This window comes from Apiospora marii, assembly GCF_038362585.1.
Source record: "Apiospora marii strain CBS 49790 chromosome Unknown utg000011l_segment0_segment0, whole genome shotgun sequence".
Taxonomy (NCBI): domain Eukaryota; kingdom Fungi; phylum Ascomycota; class Sordariomycetes; order Amphisphaeriales; family Apiosporaceae; genus Apiospora; species Apiospora marii.
Window position 1 is genome coordinate 3,464,403 of NW_027117382.1, and position 18,622 is coordinate 3,483,024.

The window sequence follows — 18,622 nt, forward strand, 5'->3', positions numbered from 1 at the left end:
TCGAACTGGAAGAATTGTCGACTGCAGGAGCTCACTCGGTTCATCTTTGCCGAATCGCCCGGGAGAAGTAACCATGGCTAACCTCACCGATTTGCCCACGGAGGTCCTCCTCGAGATTGAGAAGCATCTCACCCATCCGTTCTCGGAAGATGCAATCGCTCTGAGCAGCACATGTAAGTCGACCTGGGGAAGGACTGGAGCCGCCCGTCTCTATAGCAGAGCTGCCATAGAAGATCGAGATCGCATCAGGAATGCAGAGGCTGATGAGGTTGCTAGGATAGCGGCAGCTTTGGCAGACATAGAAGAGGGAGAGCTTATCGCGGCTGGACACGCAGCCTTTGAGGAGAGAACCACCACCAGGACGAATTCTGCAGGCATAGTCATCGTCCAGCTTCCCGAGCACAGTCCCAACCCCAACTATCCCGACAGTTGGCCAAGTTTTGATCAAGCCACCGAGTCCTGTCTAAACCAGGCCATCCGGCAATGCCGGGATATGGCCAAGCTGGAGATGATCATCGACATGTACCGCCAGATCGCTCCCGCGGTCTTCCGAGGATCTTGGCACCGTCTGGAAGAGCTGACTCCGATCCACACCGCCATCCGAGCGAAGCGCATCGACGTGGTCCAGATGCTCTTCAAGAAGGGCCTGGCGCCCGAGTGCAATGACACGGTCCTGGGTAGACCACTCCTGTTCTGGGGTAACCCCGAAAAACTATACTTTTGGGGTAATCCAAACGAGGGCATGAAGCAAGCGGTGAGGTGTAGACCTAATCTTTTCAATGTGGCCCTAGCAGCGCGTTCTGAAAGCATCTGCCTTTTTCTGCTCACAAACTCCTACGAGCTCAAGTTTGACTCGCGTTCTCATCAGGCTGACACCCTCCTTCTCTACCTCTCTTTCGCGGTGGAGTACGAGATGTATGGGATCCTCGACGCTCTGCTCGATCACGCGAAGGAAAGGCTAGAGCCCCGGGGATATCAACTTCTCCTGCGTCAAATGTTGCTGAAGACTCCGGAGCATGGCCGTAAGTTTGAGCCCTTCGGTCTTTTGCCTCTGGGTACTTTGCGTGTTAATTATACGGCCGATAAGCCCGAAAGTGATGGTTCTCTGCCCAACAAAGCGCACATCCTCGACAGGCTCATAGAAAGGGGGGCGGCCGATGCGCGGTTGCAGTTCACCAACGACGAAGAGTCACGGTTGCCCGTGAACTACCCATTGATGTGGACCGTCATCAAGGGGCGTTTGTGGAACGCCAGCCGTATTCTTGCTCAGCAGATAGTAACGGGAACTGTGGACGCGGATGATCTGATAGAGGCGCTTATGAACAACAGCAAGTGCCTTAATTATGAGTTCCTCGACTTTTTCCAGGCTGTCTGGCCCAATGGGCAACACCTGCTATACCGACATGACCTGTCGGCGGAGGAAAACGCGCGAGCAATCCAGAAGTGTTGGTCCATCTGTCTCGGACACGCCACGCTGGAAAATGCAAAGCCAGAAGCACCAGGCAGCGCCTACGCCCAGCTGAAGGCCACCGTGGAGCCGGTGCTGTTCCACCTCTGCTGTGCCATCAAGTCTCACCAGGCCGCCGTCGTCGACGAGCTTGTCCTCGTGTACGGCCTCGACCCGCACAAGGAGCTGGCGAGCGACTACGACGTCGATGATCTGTACTACCAAGACGGCTTACTCGGCGCGATCGACTTTTCCTACGCCACCACGGCCTTCAACGTCGCCGCCGACGACTGGGGGCTGGTGGACCGGCGCCCCGCCTTGTCGGAGATGGCTATGATCTGCCGTCTCGTGTATCACAGCGGCGGTCCCAGGTTATGGTCGGAAGAGACGCGGGAAAAGCTGCACAAGATGTGGGAACACTATAATGTGTCCGATTACTTCGTCTACGACAGGGACGGGGACCAATGGTGTCCCTATATAAACTTGCGGGAGATTGAACGGGAGGTGCTCCTATTCAATAGGCGGGAGACGGACGAGGAGAAGATTCAAGTCGCGCTGCTGGTTCTCTTCCAGGAGTTGTGGAATGCGGTTGACGATACGACTGAGAAGGAGGGTTTCGTAATAGACATGGAGATGAGGATATCTGAGCTTTTTGTGGATGATGAACTCTATGACATCTCCAGGTAATTAAAGTACAGAAACTCGTATTTTGTTGGTTTGGACGAATTAAATTCAACAGCTGTATTCAATTCCATAATTGTAAACAATGTCATAAAGTGGTTGTATTCAATGCTCAGCATGCTTAGGTACTTGAGCTTTCCCAACTAGACCTCACCCACTGCCTCCCACAAACGTATTCCCCTCGTCCTGGTTGCGCGGCAACCCCTGAAACCGCAACAGCAGCAGCAATCCAACATGACCGCCCAAACCAACCCCAGTGAGAAGAATGTTGCTGTGGACGAGTCGGAAGATTCGGACGACACCCAGCGAGGCAGTATGGTCGTCGGACCGGATACGGGCGACGAGAGCTCTGAGACATGGAAACCTCACTACAATCCCCGTCTCCCTACCCAGAAGGAGAAGAAATTCATTGTCTTGGTGGACGAATGGATTCAGCATCTAGATGCCTGCAAAAAGACTTAACTCGAGTAACGAAGCCATTGAGGCAATGAAGATGGTTTAACTGGCAGGATAAGGATGCAGCATTACACAGACTGCGTCATGGGGGCGGCACAACAGAATGGCATGGGGGCTGTACCACGCAGCGGGACCTGCGGCCGCCCGATTCAGACCCCGAAAGTCCGTTCGTCGGGAGACACGCAAACGATTTCTGTCGTGCCACGTCTCCACCTTCGACAAGACTTTCCCATTACGTGTAGCTGACAGTAGCAATGAAGTTGAGAATAATCCTGCTAGATCAAGTTGATGGATCTTTGAAAAAACAAGTAGCCTGTGCAAAATTTTGAAATCTGGGGGCCTGGATTCTAGAAGACCCGGCAGGATGGCGTAGGGCATGCGCTTGCAGCAAGAACCTGGAATCTAACAGGGGTGTCTCTGACGGCTAGGTACAATTTTAGAACGCTCCAGTCTGGAATGGGTCACCGAGGGAGAAAAAGACATGACGTTAGTCCAACAGAAGCAATCGGACACAAGACAAGACCCTGTTGATCTCCTTTCCGACCAAGATTGCCATTGAAACAGAACCTCATGACTCTTCTCAAACTCTCTTTTCCCATTTAGCAAATGTATTCTCTGTCCTACGATACCCATTAGATTCTTCTTCTTTCGCCTACTCTATCATTCCTATCAACACTTGAATATTGTTGTTTCATCTTGCATCTTGTGTTCCGTGCGATCCGCAGTGGCTGCGCCCTCAAGTCGTACGTGCACGATCGATCTGGGCAACACATCCACCGATAAACGACCGTTCCTCAGATCAGCGCAAACATCGTACCTGTTGTTCCCGAATACGCCCTTCCTCGTCCTTCCGATTTCATCATCCCCCGGGGACTCGAGTCTGCGCAATCCCTCGCGCGAATACCACCCGATCACCTGCACCACGACGAAGCTCGCTCACCCGCTGGTTGAAGATGGCAGCATCCTATCTATCCAAGCTGAATCCCGTCCCAGGGTTCGACGAATATAGCGGTCCGTATAAGGTCGGTACCATTGACGTCGAGATACCCATCACCGAACTCGAATCGCCAGCTCCCGCGCCTACCAACACAGAACACATCGAGACCGTCCAATTCCGTGTTTTCTACCCGGCGCAACCTGAGTCCACCGGCAAGCGTATAACGTGGCTTCCGGCGCCTCAGCGCGACCACTTGACCGCATATATCAAGTTTTTGGGTATTGGGTCGCTAGTAGCGCAGGCTGTGTCTTTCCTGCCCAGGCATCTGCACTACACGACGATACCGGTCATCAAGAACGCGCCCGTCCTCGAGCCCGAGACGCCCAACAAGCGGTGGCCAACCGCGATCTTCTCCCACGGTCTGGGAGGCAGCCGAAACGCCTACTCGCAAATCGTAGGGTCGCTCGCGTCCCACGGCGTGGTAGTGATCTGCCCCGAGCATCGCGATGGAAGCGCCGTAGCCTCGTTCGTCCGGATACCGTCGGAACAGAATCGCTACTTCGTTCGCAATACTCGCCGCCTCATTCCATATATCAAGATCTCACACGAAGCCACAGACGAGGTTCATGCGCAAAGATGTTCCCAACTGAAAACACGCATGTGGGAGTTGGGCCTGATCCATGACGCCCTGCTGAAGATCGACAAAGGGACTAAGCTCAGCAACCTCAACAAGACCACGCCCAATGAGTCCATGACACAATTCACCAAGCAGCTGCACGTCCACGAGCCTGGCAGTATCATCTTCGCTGGGCATAGCTTCGGCGCTGCGACGACGGTGCAGTTTCTGAAGTCCGTATACTACGCGGGATCCCCCAAATTGGATTCCATGGAGGATCCTCTCTACACACCTGAGGTGAAGTCCTCATTATGCCAGCAGATAACGCCTAAGAACCCTACAATCCTGCTGGACCTGTGGTGTTTCCCCCTTCTTGCGAAAGCCTACAAGCCGCTATTCGACCTCCCACTGCCGGTATACGACGATGTACCGGGTGCGCCCGGCGGCAACGGGCTTCTGGCCGTCGAGTCGCAGGACTTCTATAAATGGACGGATCACCTGCACGTCACGGCGCATGTGCTCTCTCCGGATCCGTCCGCGAAGACCGTCGAACCCACCGCGTACGAGCGGCCTAGCGGGTTCAAGATGGCCGAGCCCAACTTCTTCTACGTCCACAACTCGGCGCACCTGAACCAGTCCGACTTTGGCGTCCTGTTCCCCTGGCTGACCAAGAAGATCTTCGGCTCCGAGTCGCCCGAGCGCGCGCTGCGGCTGAACTTGCGCGCCATCCTCCAGGTCCTGCGCGTCAACAAGGTTCCCATCGCGCGCACCTGGGTCGGCGACCTGGTGGAGGGGACCGACGTGGGCAAGGCTGCGGCCACGGGGGCGGCCGAGGTCGGCAACAAGGCGGCGGATGACGGCATTCACGACGACAAGGCCATCTTCACCCGCGCCGCCGATCCGGGCCCCGTCGAGGCCTGGAGCTGGATCGACATCGTCGGTATGGGCGATTCGACGGCCGCTGCCGACGATGCGGACAGCAGCCAACAGCAGAATAGCGATGCTGTGGAGGCGCAGGAGCCGGGTATGGCTGACCGCATCGAGCCTCAGGTGTCCGAAAACGATGCTGTGCAGGCGGTCATGAACCCTGTAGCTGCAGCGTCGTGAATGTTGGTGGTCAGGCATAATGAGAAGGTCTAGTTGAAGAGATGTGTTTGCATTTGGGGCGGGTGTTCGGAAAGCCAGAGGGTGTCCTGACTGGCGGCTGTTATATACCAAAAGGGATGTCTGGAGTTTGATACCTGGAAGCGAGTGGTGTACAGGGTCTTCTACATTTTTACATTGCATTTAATTAGATCTATTTTGCAGTTCAGGGCGATATGAGGCAATTCATGTGCTGTTTTGAAGACATGGTATGATAATTATACTGTCTGTACATAGTGTCAATTTACCTACCTTGTTCCTTTCCAGCAATCTCATACTATACCCTGATTCTTATGCAAAGTCCATACTGTGTACCTGTACGGCTTAGGGGATTGAAGAAATAGCAGGGCGGGAACTAACCTTGGGATGCAGGTGTAAGCCAATTCTGCAACTTCACGCAGAGCATGGTCAGTCTGCCAAGCAACGGGGCATCGACGTCGCTCAGGAGGTGATCCTCCTCCTCGCGGGTGAACTGCACGGAGCCGGACTGAATCTGGGAACCTCTCTCGTGCCATACGGGATCCGTGTCGTCGATAAAGTACTTTTTGAACAGGTGGACCAGTGCATCGCAGACTCCCTCGGACACTGGGGTGTCAGACGCGCCGGCGTGGTACAGCAGGTCGCAGAGCAGGGCCGGGCAGGCGCGTTTGGAGCGCCAGGGGTGGCTGAGGTCGGGGGCTTGCCATTGGTGCCACACCAACAGAGCGAACTCGAAGGCGTTGAGGAGCACACCCTCGTCCCCGTCGTTGCTACTGCCATCGTCCTCCTCCTCCTCCTCGTCCTCCTCCTCCTCGTCCTCCTCCTCCTCGTCCTCCTCCTCCTCGGCACCGTAGGGGCCCGCCTTGAATCCGCTCCACTTGGCCCGCAGGTCCAGCTCGCCGCACTTGATGATCTCGCGGCAGAGCTCCTGGTCCCAGGCCAGGATCGCCAGGCGGAGATGGCTCATCTCGGGCTTCACGCCGTTTTGTATTAGGTGGAGGGCCGCGGTTTGGCTGTAGCACCGATAACCAGAAAAGTTGGACAATCCCCACATCTCGAAGACCGGTTTGATGCTGTTGGCAAGGCATTTGCGCTTGCACTGAGCCACGGCCTGCGCGTTCTCCTCGGCGGTCCGGTCGCTCCGCTCCAATAGCTCCCAACACTTCGGCGCCACTTTCAGGAGGAAGGACCGGCCTGATTCCATGTGATCGGCCGCATCGAGCAGCGCCTTCTCCAGGTCGTCGGGATCCACGCGGCCCGCGCGCTCCTGGAGCCTGAAGATGGTGACCGCGTTCTTCCAGTAGCCCTGAGTCACGGCGTGTTGAATGGGGCCGTGGTACCCTGCATAGCCGACGCCCTCTCGATCCGCGCCGATCGCCAGCAGCGCGAGGATGACGTACGGCCTCCCATCGGCGTTATAGCCTGCCATCTTCGGGTTTCTGGGAGGTATGCCACCATGAAGCTCCTCGTCGTCATCGTCGGAGCTGGCTAAAAAGGTTCTCGGGCCATCATTGGAAACCAGGTCCAGAATAACGCGTGGGTTCCAGCGCTGCTCGCGCGAGGCGGACTCTTGTTTCCAGTGTTGCAGCAGAGCGGTGAGGAGTCGGTACATTCCAGCGTCCTCGGCGATGTTGAGGTATGAAACCATCCTGCGCTCAAGCGACTCATAACTCCAAAATGGAGTTCTCCACCTGAACCCGAATTCCGAGTCACTTTCAGGGTCATCGTCGTCGTCCTCGGCAAGGGCACTAGGGGCCAAATCAGGTTTGAGATCGTGGTTACCTGGTCCGTTCGAGTTGCTGATGAGGGCCAAGCACATCTCCTCATCTTGCACTGTCAGGAAGGCCACGTTAAATGGATTCGCAACACATGTCCTCTGTTCGAACCTGAACTGTCCCCTCCTGCAGAGCAAGAAGTCAACTTTTGCAGGTGCGAGGCCTTTGCTGGCCAGCATGCGCACCACTTCTGGGCGCTTCGCACGTATCGCCGAATGGATGGGTAACAGTTCCAGCAGCGATCTGCAGCATGCGCCAGTAAAGATGTCGGGGAAAACATCGGCGTATGCGTCGATGATTCTCTCTAGTACCTCCAGGTCCCGGCACCCCATGATGGCGCGATTTAGCAATGTCTTGCGGGTGACGTCTTCCAGGGTGTACCTCAGACGCGCGTGTTCTGGGAAGCCTCTCTCATCTCTTCCCCAGATGGGTTTTCCGTCTGCGCCCTTTTCAATCTCAAACCTGTCATGTTCGAATGCCTTCACCATCCCGTCTGTCGTTCGTGGTCCCATGCCCCTCCGGGCCACTCCTCGCACCCAGGCCACGTCCTCCTCGACAGAAACTCCGGTCATCCGTCTGTTCTCAGCGACGGACTTCAACACCTCTGTCGTGCGGGTAGTGAGGTCGCGTTCGGCTTTGGCGGCTCTGCGATAGACCTCGGTACCGCCGAGGTCCTTCCACATTACCTTGCACGTACCGGCGAGCGCATTTCCTCCATAAAGAGCCGGGTGGTCAAGGTGCTGTTCGATTCCCAGGAGCAGCTCCGTAGGCAGATCGGTGATGTGAGCCATAGTTGCTGAACTTGTGATAGTATGGGTGAAAGATGAATAGGTAAAGTAAATGTGTTGTTTGGTCTGAGGTCTGCCGAATTACCATTCAAGATGTGTAGCCCCTTCCCAGTATTTATATGCAGATCGACTAGGTCGTCCCAGCCATACAGATAAGTGACTCGTTTCGGTAGAGGCAAAGAGGCTTTGTCGACATTCACTTTTTGCATACAATAGCTTTATAGAAAGCCTTTCAGTCGAGTCTTTTTTTGATGTCAAGTAGTCTTATTGTATCCGTGTGAGAATAAACCTGCAGAACAAGGGGCAGAGAGCCGCCAAACGAGTGCGCCATACTCAGGCTTGGCAGACACAAGCACCCCGAACAAGAGTTTCCAATCTGATTGCACCCATGCATCAGTTGGTTTTGTAATGTTCTTTGTCTGTGGAAGAACTTTGCCTACAGGCCCTTCAACGTGACAATGCCCGGAAAGAGCTTACTAAAAGGGAAAGCTGTGAGGCAGTCTGCTCCAAGCTTCCCGGGGGCATCGGAACGTGCTGGGCGTCTCAAGACAGCTCAGATGGACCTCTTTAGTAGTCAATGCGATCATCAACCAATATCTAGACGTGTGATCAATCGTGTTTCCCGGGATCTACCTACTGGTCGACAGGGGACCTGCGTTCTTATTGACTTGCTCCCATATCGACCAGTCAAACATGTCCAAGTCAAAGTCGATGCCCGCCAGCTGACTTATATCGTCCTGCTCCTGGATCTCCGTATCCACCGCAGCCGTCGGTGCAGCTTCAGTCGCCGGCGAAAACCCAAAGTTGTGACACAACTCGGTGATCCATTGCGGCTGCTCGAATGTCCCGCCTTGCTGTCGCTGAGCATGTGCAGCGTACCTTTGCCATGCCGCGATGGTGATGCGAGCGGCCGAAGCCACCTCGTTCCGGTCGACCGCCGTCTTGAGCTGTGGATGAACCTCATGAAGCCGACGGACCAAATCCCACAAGTCTACCACCTCGGCCTCGTCGAAACGATGATGGCATTCTAGGAGGACATAAACAACTTCGGTTCCGTTAGTTGAAAAGTGGTTCCTAATCGTGCGGAACAGGGGATGGTTTGCTACTCACATCCGATCCACTGAAAGTAGTTATCATCATGCCAAAGATATCCCTTGATCGACTCGGTCGTCCGGGCCATGATGGAATAGTCCAGAAGCTTGGTGCAGATATCGAGCATGTCGTCGCGCTCCTTGCGTGACATCTCGGACAGCTCGGCGTTGACCAGCGCCGGCTGCCGCGCCGTCCTCCTGGCCGCGAGGAGGTAGGACCCAATCCCCAGCTGGATGAGGACGTGCAGCGGGTTAAGCAGCTCGCAGTGCCTCACGTACTTAGTCCCCAATTTCGTTTCGACCTGGTCGAGTAGTTCGTCCTTCTCCGCCAGCGAGACACGCGGCGAAAGCAGCCACGCGAGCCCCTTGTCGCCGCCGTGCGCCCGCCGCATCTCCCGCTGCGTGTGCAAGATATCATAACGCCAGAGACAGTGCGAGATGCCCGTCAGCTTCCTGCGCTCGGGCGGTAAGATTTTCGTGTCGGGCGTCACGTCCTCGTCCTCCAAGTTCGAGGGGAGCTTGGCGTCCCAGTCGGCAAAGAGCGATAGGGGGATGCTGCCCACGTGGCGGGCGACGGCAATCTCCAGAAACTGCAGCTGCCACCACATCCGGCGGCGCTCTTCGCTGCGCAGCACGCTGAGGCCAAGCTGGTCGCCGTCGCGGTGAAGGCCCATCCGCTCGGCGATGCGGCTGGCGATGCCCATGAGGGCGAACATGGCGGGGGAGCGGGCCAGGCAGTTCATTGCGAGCTATAGAGATGTAAATAACAGTAAGTGGTAATTACCATAACAAATGTAGTGGTCAGGGGGCTTACGAGATATAACATGAAGGCCTGTAGTGTGAGCTTGTGGGTGGTGCATGCGTAATCGGCCAGCAAAAGAGCATTTTCTGCGCTCCTCTGGTATCTCTCCATAAGTTGCGGTTTGCCATCATGCAGTAACCTGGCGCATTCGTCCCTCGAGAGACTTGAGATGCTGATGAACACAATGGACGACACCAGAGCTCTTTCCTCGCTGGAGAGGCTCGAGGAATCCTCACGTGCCTTCTGTATAATCGGTTCCACTTCCCAGCGGAAGAAGATCTTGACAAGGGGGTCGACATTCTTCAAGAACGTCTTCCAGAGGATGTTGATCTGGGGATTCGGCAGGTACACTGCATCGACGAGGCTTTCGGCATCTGTAGATTCCCGTGGGTCCAAGATTGTTTGAACCCAGGAAACACTTTTCCACGCTCGGGGAGCCTGTCCTGCCACCTTGGGAGTGCTGTGCAACTCATCTGACTGGCCCGTACCACTCCAGCTATACCACATAGGACTATCCAAAGGCGTTTAGTCAGCTAACAAGTGTTATATTATCAAGGAGTCAGGTACGATATTACCTTTCGATGTATGTAACCTCTTCATTGTGCGTCACCAGTCCCGATGTTTTGGGATGAAAGGGGATCTGTTTCGGTCCAGGTTGACTGCTGCTGGAAGATGCACCTGCACTCTGACTCCCAGGCGATTCCTCGACGGCCTGCTGATCAGGGCGGCCAGCCTGTTCGGGATCACCGCCTAGGCTGCGAATATACCGCTCGAGCTTCTCGATCTGGGTACTAGCGTCATCGGGGCGACGATCGTGGGCGGCAGATGCAGTTGTTTGTTCAGGGTAGACGCAGTTGTCCTGTGGCCGTCTCTTGCAGTGACAGCATGGCTGCAGCCTATCGCAGCGAACCTTGCGTCTGGCGCAGGGGGTGCAGCTGATAGGGGTTTTGCCTAACCGCACCATCGTTCCACACCCGAATTTCTCGGTCAAGCCTTCGGGACTGGGAAGGACTACGGACACTTGCAATGTCCGTATGCGGCAATTACGTGGGTTTTTACTTGTTAGATTGAGTATGAGGACGGTGGAATAGTCCATGTCGTGACGTCAAAGACATTAGAGGTTCGGGAGCCCGAACTCGGTCTTCGGTACCGAGGCCCGAAATAAGCTAGTCCCCTCCAATCAGAACCCCTGAATTCAGACAAACAATGGATACCAGTACTATATCCAATCTGAGCTTTACGTGCTTGACTCGACAAGTAAGAACCTATGTACGGATATATAAGTATACAGAGCCGAAACGGGCAATTCTACTCTTGGTTGATATGAGACGATTCAGCAGTTTCCTAAATCTTACACCAAGATGCATTCTACTAAGACCAACACGAGCCTGACCCCGGATATTGGAGATCACGACCTCGACACAATTCATGGTCATGGGAGCGATGGAGATATACAGAAATCGGAGAAGTCTGTAGACGAGAAGCTGCCTGAAGAGGAGTACCCAGGCAAGAAAGTGGTGATACCGATCGTCTTGGCGGTATGCCTGGCGGCTTTTCTCTCATCACTTGTAAGTCTACACATGGCATATTTACATAGAACATCTTGAAATTCTGTGACGACTAAACACGACAACAAACAGGATCGGACCATCATCGGTGTGGCGGTCCCGGCCATATCCAACGAGTTCAAGTCCTTCAGTGACATCTCCTGGTACGAGTCCGGCTACTTGCTGACGTTTGCTGCGCTACAATTGCCCATGGGCAAGATTTATGTAAGCAATACCACATTTACTCCTTTTCTTTCTGTTCAACCTGAAGCATACCGCTGACCACTGCACACATTGCTATCAGACATTCTTCCGCACCAAATGGGTCTTCCTGGCCGCCATTCTGGTCTTCGAAGTCGGATCCACCATCTGCGCGGCCGCCCCCAACTCGACCGCCTTCATCGTAGGCCGCGCCATCTCGGGCGTCGGCGGTGCCGGGCTGACGGCGGGCGGCCAGATGGTCTTTGTCGACCTGCTCCCGCTGGAAAAACGGCCCAAGTACCAAGGGTTTCTCGGCGCCACTTTCGGCATCGCCTCCATCGCGGGTCCCCTACTCGGCGGCGTCTTCGCCTCCAAACTCACGTGGCGCTGGTGCTTCTGGATCAACCTGCCCATCGGCGCCGCCGCCGCCGCCGTGCTCCTGTTCCTGCTCCCGTCCAAGCCGCCGCCCAAGACGCAGAAGCACGGCGACACGTTCCTGCAGAAGCTACAGGAATTTGACCCCGTCGGCACGGCCCTCATGTTACCGGGTCTGATTCTGCTGCTGCTGGGCCTGCAGTGGGGCGGCGTGGAGGGCTGGGCCACGAAAAGGGTGCTCGTCTCGCTCACCCTGGGCATCCTGCTGCTGGTGGCGTTCGGCGCCTGGCAGTTCCGGGCCGGCGACAACGGCACGGTCCCGCCGCGCCTCATGCGCCAGCGCAGCATCGCCGCCGCCAGCGTCGCCTCGCTCGGCTTCGGGTCGGTGCTCGTCATCGTGACCTTCTACGTGCCCATCTGGTACCAGGCGATCCAGGGCCTGTCGGCCGTCGACGCGGGCGTGCGCATGATGGGTTATTTTCTCGGCACCGTCGTCTTCGTCATCGCGTCCGGGCTCGTCACCTCCAAGGTCGGCTACTACACGCCCTGCCTCATCCTGGGCACCGCCATCGCCGCGGTCGGCTGCGGCCTCCTCACCACGCTGCGCGTCGACACGGGCAACGCCCGCGTCATCGGCTACCAGATCCTCACCGGCGCCGGGCTGGGCCTCAGCTTGGCGCAGACCTTGAACGCAGCGCAGACGGTGCTGTCGCGCGAGGACATCCCCGTCGGCATCACCATCATCAATTTTGGCAACCTGGTCGGCGGCACCGTCTTCGTGAGCATCTGCCAGGGCGTGCTGTCGGCCACGCTGACTACGGAGCTGGCCAGGATCCCCGGGGACAAGCTCGATGCGCACGTCCTCCTGGGCAGCGGCGCGACCGAGGTGACCAGGCTGGTGCCGGGGGACCAGCTGCCGGCGTTCCTGGCGGCCTACAACAAGGGCATCAACAACATCTTCTACGTCGCGCTGGCGGCTTCCATCCTCGGGTTCGTGGCCTCGCTCTTCCTGGAATGGAAGTCGGTCAAGACGCAGCCGAAGGAGGCGGTGGTTTCGGTGTAGGGCCGCGGATGAAACGGAGTACAGGCAGACTCTCCGCATCCAAATATAGATTCAGGGGCTCAAGGCCAGGGTAGAGCCTGAGCCGACTAATTGTAGAATACAATGTACTATTCATAACACGCTCCGTTACAGTAGGCTTCCATTCAATTGGATCAAATCAATGTGGTCATTCGATTGGCCTCCTTTCTGGCGGCGCCCAGGCTTGCAAGCTTATAACAGGTGGCGCAGTGGCAGCCAACTTGCATGAAGGCTGAGAGAATGTGACGAAAACGTACGATGTGCCAACAGGAAACACAAGGCGCTTATCTCTATTCTCCCGTTTGCTTTCTCCCCCGAATCTCGCATTGAGGTCGTAGGTGTTGGTCATGCGACCCCAGAAGGATGGCGCCATGCTGTCCTGAATAGGGTAAAGCTGAACGCCCTGCGGGCCGGGGTCACTAGCCCTGGTACCCGGCTCGTCTTTCACTTTTGTCGCCCAAGCTATCGGGTCCGTCACCACCACCACCATCACCACCAACTCGGGTAACCTAACAACCCCAAAATGAGACCCTAGATTAGGCCATTTGGGTCTCTATGAAACACCTGAAGGCTGCCTTTATTTACCCCTGCATAACCCAGCCAAGATCCATGGTGTTTGAGTTACCCCAAATCACCAACTGTTCCTCTGGGGTATGTGGCATGCCAAGTCCCTATGTCATTGCCTGGCGTAGAAGATTCCGACAATCTTTGGGAAAATCGCATCAAGATGTGCCCTTTTCCTCGAGTGGCGCCCTGTCAATAGGAAGGGTGGTCGGTAAGCGCGTCAAACTTTTCGGGGTTTCAGGAGCTCCAAGGCTTGTTGTCCGTCACGAGGATGGTGGCTTTGGAAGTGCAACGTGATTCGCAGCGTCATTCCTCGTCACAAACTCGACCTGGCAGTCCTCAAGTCTTAATACTCTGATGGGCTTATAAGATAGGAAGTCGTCCCATTGGTTTCTCTTGTAGTCGCAAAAACATCACTGGTTTACATATCTCTAGCGTTGGTGTCAAATTGTCTCATCGTATCGTGCCAAATAACTATTGTGTCAACGTACTCATCAGGATCACTATCCCACTTTCCGCCTCTCATCTCTTGCCAAACATGAGTCAATCTGGAGAAGAGCCCGTCCCTCAAGACAGCCAGGAAGCTCCTGAGCAGGACAGCAGCAGCAGCAGCAGCAGCAAGGATGAGCTCCTGAAAGACCCCTTCGCGAGCAAAAGTAGCCAGATCCTCTTCGACGCCATTGACCAGCTCCAGAGCTGCGATGCTAGCCAAGACATAGACATCCCACAGCTGGTGATTGTGGGTGGCCAGTCCGCCGGCAAGTCATCCCTCCTACAGAGCCTCACCTCCATCCCCTTCCCCGTGAGCCACGGCTTGTGCACCCGTTTCGCCACCCGCATCATCTCGCGCCGGACGCCGCCCCAGAGCAAGGACGAGGTGGTCATCACCATCGTGAAGCCCGACTTCGAGCTGGACCATATCTTCAACTATTCCAACGACAATCCCTACGATAAGTACATCTACCGGGCCGAGACCCTGGACAGCCAAACGTTTGCCGAGTTGATGGAAGAGGTACGTCGCGTGATGTTCAATTCTCCTCCGCATGATCCTCTTTCCCCGGCTCACTTCTTCAATCAAGGTCACGGAGCAATACATGGGCATCAAGCCCGGTAGACAGCCCGGCGACAAGAACTTCGCCACCGAGGTGCTAAAGATCGAGCTTTCGGGGCCGCAGCGCGCTCACTTCAGCATCCTCGACATCCCCGGGCTCATATCCAATGACATCCGCGTCCACACCTCGGAGATGGATGGCATCAGAAGCATGATTGTCGAATACATGAGCAAGCCTCAGAACATCGTCATGTGCGTATATCCTAGGAAACGATGCCCCGATAACTTCCTTTGACTTACCAGAGAGTCTGCCAGTTGCGTCTCCGAGGCGACCATCGACCTTGACAGTTCGCCCATATTCCGGCATGCCTTGGAGCATGTTGACTCGTCTAGATTGATCCCAGTCTTCACCAAATGCGACCGGGCATCGGACCTCGAAATGGTGAGATGACCCCGCAGTCTCCATCAAAACTTTGGGGAAAGGCGCCCTCGTATAACTGACAATGACCAGGTCGTCAAAATCGCCGCAGGAGAGAACAGCCTCTACCGCTCGATGCAGCATGGTTGGTTCGTCGTCCGCAACCGCGTCGGGGACGAAGGTTCTTGGTTCGACCTAGACGAGGCAGAGGCGACCCTCTTCGGCCAGCCACCGTGGAGCAGGATACCCAGCACCCGCCGCGGGTCCCAGAAGCTCCGGGACTACCTCGGGGGTCTCCTCTGCGACAAGATCCGCAAGGAGTTCCCCGCGATGCAGCAGAAAGTCAAGCAGCTCTTGGGCAGGGAGCTGCAGATCAAGGCGTCGCTGGGCGAGCCCCGGGACGACCACAAGGCGCGCCTCCAGTACCTGATGAGCATCATCCAAGAGTACAACACAGATGCGCTCCAGGCCCTCGAGAGGCCGTGGCGACTGCCCGACGAGACGATGAGGCTGCGTAGCATCGTTTCGAACTGCAACAAGGATTTTGACAATGCCATGATGAGTGACGGGCATACTTACGAGTTCGAAGAGCCCGAGTTGGAGTACCCACAAGCTCCATCGCCTGCTACTAGCCAACCAAGCTTTCCACCAACCCCAGAAGGATCGCCTCAGCCCAAGTCAAAGAGGCACAGTACCAAGAAGCCGAGCCTGTCTATACCGCCGCACTTGGGCGACGGTCCCCAAACACCGGCGGAGCTCCGTACCCAGATACGCAGACAGATCTACAACTTCCAGAGCAGCCAGCTCCCGGGCCTGCTGAACCCGGACATCTTCCCCGTGCTGTACCGCACCCAGACCCGGAAGTGGGAGGCTATCGCGCGTCAACACCTGGAGTTCGTGGCGCAGGCGACCCGGGACGCCTCGCTGCTGCTGCTGGGCTACGTCTTCCAGCACGAGCTGACGGGGGAGACGAACGCCACGCACGACCGGCTCGCCGACACCCTCCTGCGCATGAGCAAGGCGTCGGAGCAGCGGGCGCTGGAGGAGCTGCAGCGGTACTGCGGCCAGGAGGCCGACTTCCCCTTCTTCACGACGAACCCGGAGTTTACGCGGCGGCTCGAGGAGAACCGCCGGATCCGGTTCAAGAACCACACGTTCCAGCACTTCAAGATGCTCTTCGAGGCCACGCAGGCGGCGCGGGCCAACACGGAGGCCGAGGGCGGGGGCGTGGACTCGGGCCTCTTCGACGCCAGCCTCGACGCCATGTACGTCCGCATGCACCCCAGCACGGCACAGCATACCGAAGACGAGGCGCATGATATCCTCAAGGCCTACTACGAAGTGAGTACCTAGTCACGTAGTCTTCACCCAGAGACCATTGTGAAAACTTGACCGCTGACGACACCCATCTAGCTCTCACTGCGCACCTTCATTGAGCACGTCACCAAGCGCATCGTCGAGGACATGATGTCGAGCAAGGAGGGCCCCTTGCTGGGTCTCTCGACCGACTACCTCATGAGTCTGACCGAGGCCGAGATCGAGGAGATCGCACGCGAGGACGAGGTCGCGCAGGCCCGGCGCAAGCAATGCCTCGCGAGGATGTCGCGACTGACCGAGGCCAATAGGATCGCCGAGAATGCGCTGCGGGATACGCGGCCGCGTCCAGTCGAGGCCGCTGTCGCCTGAAGGCTCGAACGAATCGGGGATGAGGAGTAGGATGAATGGTGGAACAATTGAATGGAACAAGACGGTGGCAAGCGCGAATGTTTGGGCTGTTGAGTTGGGAGCTATGAGAGTTCAAGTTCGGCTATTAGTTGCAACTAGAAGCCACCCGTGCTTGGTTTCGCATCATGCAGCAACCGTGTAACTTTCAGCTCATCATCGGATCCGCGCCCCCGTCTGGTGCTGTATTATGATTACTCGGCCTGAATTAAACATAGCAGTACTCATGCATGCAATTCCGATTTGTCATTAATTCCTTCTGATTCCAACAAGAGAGCCTGATTGGCAGCCATGCACACGCTTCGGATCCGAACCCAATTCTAAGACGTCTTCGGATCCGAGGCAAGAGAGGGGCCGGCGCTGACAGTGTAGTGACCTCCGATTATTTCGCACGAGAGTGGACGACTCACCACGAAACCGACGGCTTACTGTCCCTTACAGCAGGCAGCCGGAATCAACACTCGATTCTCCCCACTTAGGTCTACTTTAGACCGTTCAGCTCACGGGCTGTGTTGGTAAGGGCGATGGCTACATAAAGACCGACCAGCCGCACCACCAAGGTCGCATTCGTTCATCACTCCCTCATCCAACTGCATCATCCCTTGCAGCACAGCTAGCTACCGACTTATATACACACACAAATCACTTCGTCTCAGCACGATCGCCTACCCTCTTCTTTTCTGTGTCACCTCTCTCTTTATCCGTTCTCCAGCCCAATCAACCATCCTAGCCGAATACCCTTGCAAACTCACTTACACACACATACCCCAGACCCAAGATGGCTACCCCTACTACTCCCGCATCCGGCCCCGCCCCTACCCCGGATGAGCTCCGCCGCCGGTACTTCACCTTCATCGCGCCCCGCTACGCCCACCTGACCGGCAACACGACGCGCGACGTCTTCGCCGCGGTGCTGAAGCAGCACGACCTGGGCCTGACCAACGAGTCCGTGATCCACGACAGCGCCGCGGGGCCCGGCACCGCGACCGAGGCCCTGCTGCCCTGGTGCGCCGAGCGGGGCATCGCCCCCAAGCGCATCGTCCTGACCGACTACGTCGCCGGCATGCTCGAGAGCGCGCCCCAGTCGGTCAAGGACCACCCCGCTGTCGAGACCAAGGTCGCCGACAGCGCGGACCTCTCGTCCGTGTTCCCCGAGGACGGTTGTTTGACGCATGTCATCGACAACTTTAGTGTGTCTACCTTCGGCACCAAGGAGCAGCACCTCAAGGGCCTGGCCGAGAACTACCGCACCCTCCAGCCCGGCGGCGTCGCTGTCTTCACCACCTGGAAAAAGTTCGCCATGTCGGAGCTGATTGGCGCCGCGCAAGCCATCGTAAGTTCTTGCTTTCCATTGCTTCCCTGCCTCTTATCACCTCAAACCAAGTCTCCCACGCTAACCTCTATCGCCTATAGGTCAAAGGCGCCGACTGGGCCGCCGCCCATCCAGTCCCCATGAACGGCCCCGAGTTCGTCGCCGAGGGCTACCTGGCCTCGATGCTGGCCGAGGCCGGCTGGTCGCCGGAGAAGACCCAGACCAGCCTCGTCCGGTCCGTCGTGCCGCGCGACGGCGAGGACGAGAGGGGCCTGCTGGAGTTCATGCAGGTCAGTCCGCCCGCCAAGGCCGCGACGGTCGGCTGGCCCGAGGACGAGGTCGCGGCCTGGCCCGCCGCCGTGCAGCAGGCCGTCGACGCCATGAAGAAGGAGCACGGCGGCATCTACGGCGAGGCGTGGGTCGTCATCGCGAGGAAGTGAGGTTGGACATTGGGGGAAACTCGGGACTTAAAGTTAAGTGCATGACAACGCGAACACGGCAGCAATTGGTCATGGGGTTTATTTTTTGTGTGATATCTGTGGTTGTATTGCAGAAGGTGGTCGAAATACGAGAACGTCGTCCCATATTTGCTAGCCTGGGGTTGCATCTCAATTTGGATCACACCCGAAACGAAGT

General features: G+C 56.6%; 7 protein-coding genes across 7 annotated transcripts; 5 read left to right on the forward strand and 2 right to left on the reverse strand.

The window, feature by feature from the left end:
* Window positions 1–73: 73 nt before the first annotated feature.
* On the forward strand, window positions 74–2,134 carry PG985_014204 (uncharacterized protein; the record flags this gene model as incomplete). Its single annotated transcript, XM_066833970.1, has 1 exon — window positions 74–2,134. The coding sequence occupies one exon, from the start codon at window positions 74–76 to the stop codon at window positions 2,132–2,134; it is 2,061 nt and encodes a 686-aa protein (XP_066678710.1).
* Window positions 2,135–2,362: 228 nt separating this feature from the next.
* PG985_014205 (uncharacterized protein) lies at window positions 2,363–2,590 on the forward strand (the record flags this gene model as incomplete). The annotated part of the gene is made up of 1 exon (XM_066833971.1): window positions 2,363–2,590. The coding sequence occupies one exon, from the start codon at window positions 2,363–2,365 to the stop codon at window positions 2,588–2,590; it is 228 nt and encodes a 75-aa protein (XP_066678711.1).
* A 947-nt stretch (window positions 2,591–3,537) lies between these two features.
* PG985_014206 (platelet-activating factor acetylhydrolase) lies at window positions 3,538–5,244 on the forward strand (the record flags this gene model as incomplete). The annotated part of the gene is made up of 1 exon (XM_066833972.1): window positions 3,538–5,244. One exon carries the CDS (start codon window positions 3,538–3,540, stop codon window positions 5,242–5,244), a length of 1,707 nt encoding a protein of 568 aa, XP_066678712.1.
* Window positions 5,245–5,635: 391 nt separating this feature from the next.
* Window positions 5,636–7,825, reverse strand: PG985_014207 (uncharacterized protein; the record flags this gene model as incomplete). Its single annotated transcript, XM_066833973.1, has 1 exon — window positions 5,636–7,825. One exon carries the CDS (start codon window positions 7,823–7,825, stop codon window positions 5,636–5,638), a length of 2,190 nt encoding a protein of 729 aa, XP_066678713.1.
* A 626-nt stretch (window positions 7,826–8,451) lies between these two features.
* Window positions 8,452–10,811, reverse strand: PG985_014208 (uncharacterized protein; the record flags this gene model as incomplete). Its single annotated transcript, XM_066833974.1, has 5 exons — window positions 8,452–8,867; window positions 8,933–9,662; window positions 9,728–10,226; window positions 10,291–10,726; window positions 10,775–10,811. 5 exons carry the CDS (start codon window positions 10,809–10,811, stop codon window positions 8,452–8,454), a joined length of 2,118 nt encoding a protein of 705 aa, XP_066678714.1.
* Window positions 10,812–14,021: 3,210 nt separating this feature from the next.
* On the forward strand, window positions 14,022–16,638 carry PG985_014209 (uncharacterized protein; the record flags this gene model as incomplete). Its single annotated transcript, XM_066833975.1, has 5 exons — window positions 14,022–14,495; window positions 14,563–14,786; window positions 14,838–14,976; window positions 15,046–16,293; window positions 16,366–16,638. The coding sequence occupies 5 exons, from the start codon at window positions 14,022–14,024 to the stop codon at window positions 16,636–16,638; spliced, it is 2,358 nt and encodes a 785-aa protein (XP_066678715.1).
* An 814-nt stretch (window positions 16,639–17,452) lies between these two features.
* On the forward strand, window positions 17,453–18,426 carry PG985_014210 (S-adenosyl-L-methionine-dependent methyltransferase; the record flags this gene model as incomplete). Its single annotated transcript, XM_066833976.1, has 2 exons — window positions 17,453–18,007; window positions 18,088–18,426. 2 exons carry the CDS (start codon window positions 17,453–17,455, stop codon window positions 18,424–18,426), a joined length of 894 nt encoding a protein of 297 aa, XP_066678716.1.
* Between the last annotated feature and the right edge of the window lie 196 nt (window positions 18,427–18,622).